A 1,759-nucleotide genomic window follows, 5' to 3' on the forward strand; every position below is an offset into this window, starting at 1 on the left:
GCGGCCGCGGCCGCGGCCGCCGCCGCCGCCGCCCAGGACGGCGCGCTCTACAAGCTGCCAGCCGGCCTCGCCCCGCTGCCCTTCCCCGGCCTCTCCAAACTCAACCTCATGGCCGCCTCGGCCGGAGTCGCGCCCGCCGGCTTCTCCTACTGGCCCGGCCCGGGCCCCGCCGCCACCGCCGCCGCCACCGCCGCACTCTACCCGAGCCCCGGCTTGCAGCCCCCGCCCGGGCCCTTCGGCGCGGTGGCCGCCGCCTCGCACTTGGGGGGCCACTACCACTAGACGGGGCGGCCGGGTGCCGCGCGCGCCTTCTCCCAGGCGCCGCGCGGCCTCGCTCGATCCCGTCCACACCGTTCCTTTGATCTCAGAGGCCCGGAGCCTCCCCCCCCACACCGTTCCTTTGATCTCAGATTTTACTTCATCGCCGCCCCCAGCCCCGACGGAAGGGACCTGAAGCCTCCTCAGTCTTCTTTTAACACTGGATTTGTCACCACCCCCAGCTGTGACAGTGGTCTGCCCCCACTTCCTTTAACCTCCTTCTTCTAGACCCCAGACCACGAAGGGCGTTCCCGGACCTCCCCGTCTTTTTCTGCCCTCCACCTGTCCTTCGGCCTGGCTCCTGAAAGCCCCCTCCATTATGACCCCTCTCTTTCGAATTCCAAACCTTTTCTCATTTTTTCTCTCCCCCACCAAGCTGCCCCACCCCAGCATGATGGAGGCCTCACACCGTCCACCTGCTCCTCCACCGCCAGGGCTTCGTCGGACTTGGTGAGGGCCACTGCCCCTGTGACACATCTAGGTAGCTTCTGGGCCCCTTTCCTCCGCCCCCGCCCCCCACGCTCAGGATGGCCTGGTGTGTTTCTATTCCCTTCCCTTCTATTAAAGCTCCCGAGCTCCCTACTGTCTCCTCTCTGTGTTCTTTGCTGCACCAGAAGGTTTTTTCAGAGGGAAAGGAAATGCCCGGCTCAGGCCTGGCAGAGAAGCGTCAGGAGGAAGAGTTGGAGAGAATGAAGGCAAAGCAGGCTTGGGTGCTACCAGAGGAGAGAGAGGGGCCCCTGGAGGGTGGGCTCAGCCTAAGAGGGAGACTGACCTGCGGCAAACCCACCCTCCACCGAGCAGGGGACCCCAACCTGCCTCACCCTCCCTTCCACCTGCCCCACCCTCCCTTCCACCTCCACCTCTCAGTCACCCCACCCCATCTGTCTTTTTTTTTTAATGTTTATTTATTTATTTTTTTAAATGTTTATTTATTTTTGAGAGACAGAGAGACAGAGTGTGAGCGGGGGAGGGGCAGAGAGAGAGGGAGACACAGAATCGGAAACAGGCTCCAGGCTCCGAGCCATCAGCCCAGAGCCTGACGCGGGGCTCGAACTCACGGACCGCGAGATCGTGACCTGGCTGAAGTCGGACGCTTAACCGACTGCGCCACCCAGGCGCCCCATGTGTTTATTTATTTTTGAGAGAGAGAGCGAGAGCACGAGTGGGGAAGGGGCAGAGAGAGAGGGAGACACAGAATCCTAAGCAGGCTCCAGACTCCAAGCTGTCAGCATAGAGACCTAAGCACTGCTCCAAACTAAGCAACGGGGAGATCATGACCTGAGCCCAAGTCGGAGGCTTAGCCGACTGCATCCCCCCAGGAGCCCCCCCCGACCTATCTTTTAAAAAAATGTTTATTTCTGAGAGAGAGAGAGAGAGAGAGAGAGAGAACGAGCAGGGGAGGGGCAGAGAGACAGGGAGACAGAGGATTGGAACCAGGCTC

The 1,759-nt window shown here is 61.4% G+C and overlaps 1 protein-coding gene across 1 annotated transcript; it reads left to right on the plus strand.

The window, feature by feature from the left end:
* Positions 1-3: 3 nt before the first annotated feature.
* LOC121024109 (protein FEV) lies at positions 4-282 on the plus strand (the record flags this gene model as incomplete). Its single annotated transcript, XM_040466415.1, has 1 exon — positions 4-282. A coding segment is annotated over one exon (279 nt), but the record flags the coding sequence as incomplete, so codon positions are not given.
* Between the last annotated feature and the right edge of the window lie 1,477 nt (positions 283-1,759).

Source organism: Herpailurus yagouaroundi, unplaced genomic scaffold (assembly GCF_014898765.1).
Source record: "Herpailurus yagouaroundi ecotype Mexico unplaced genomic scaffold, PumYag 56554, whole genome shotgun sequence".
Taxonomy (NCBI): domain Eukaryota; kingdom Metazoa; phylum Chordata; class Mammalia; order Carnivora; family Felidae; genus Herpailurus; species Herpailurus yagouaroundi.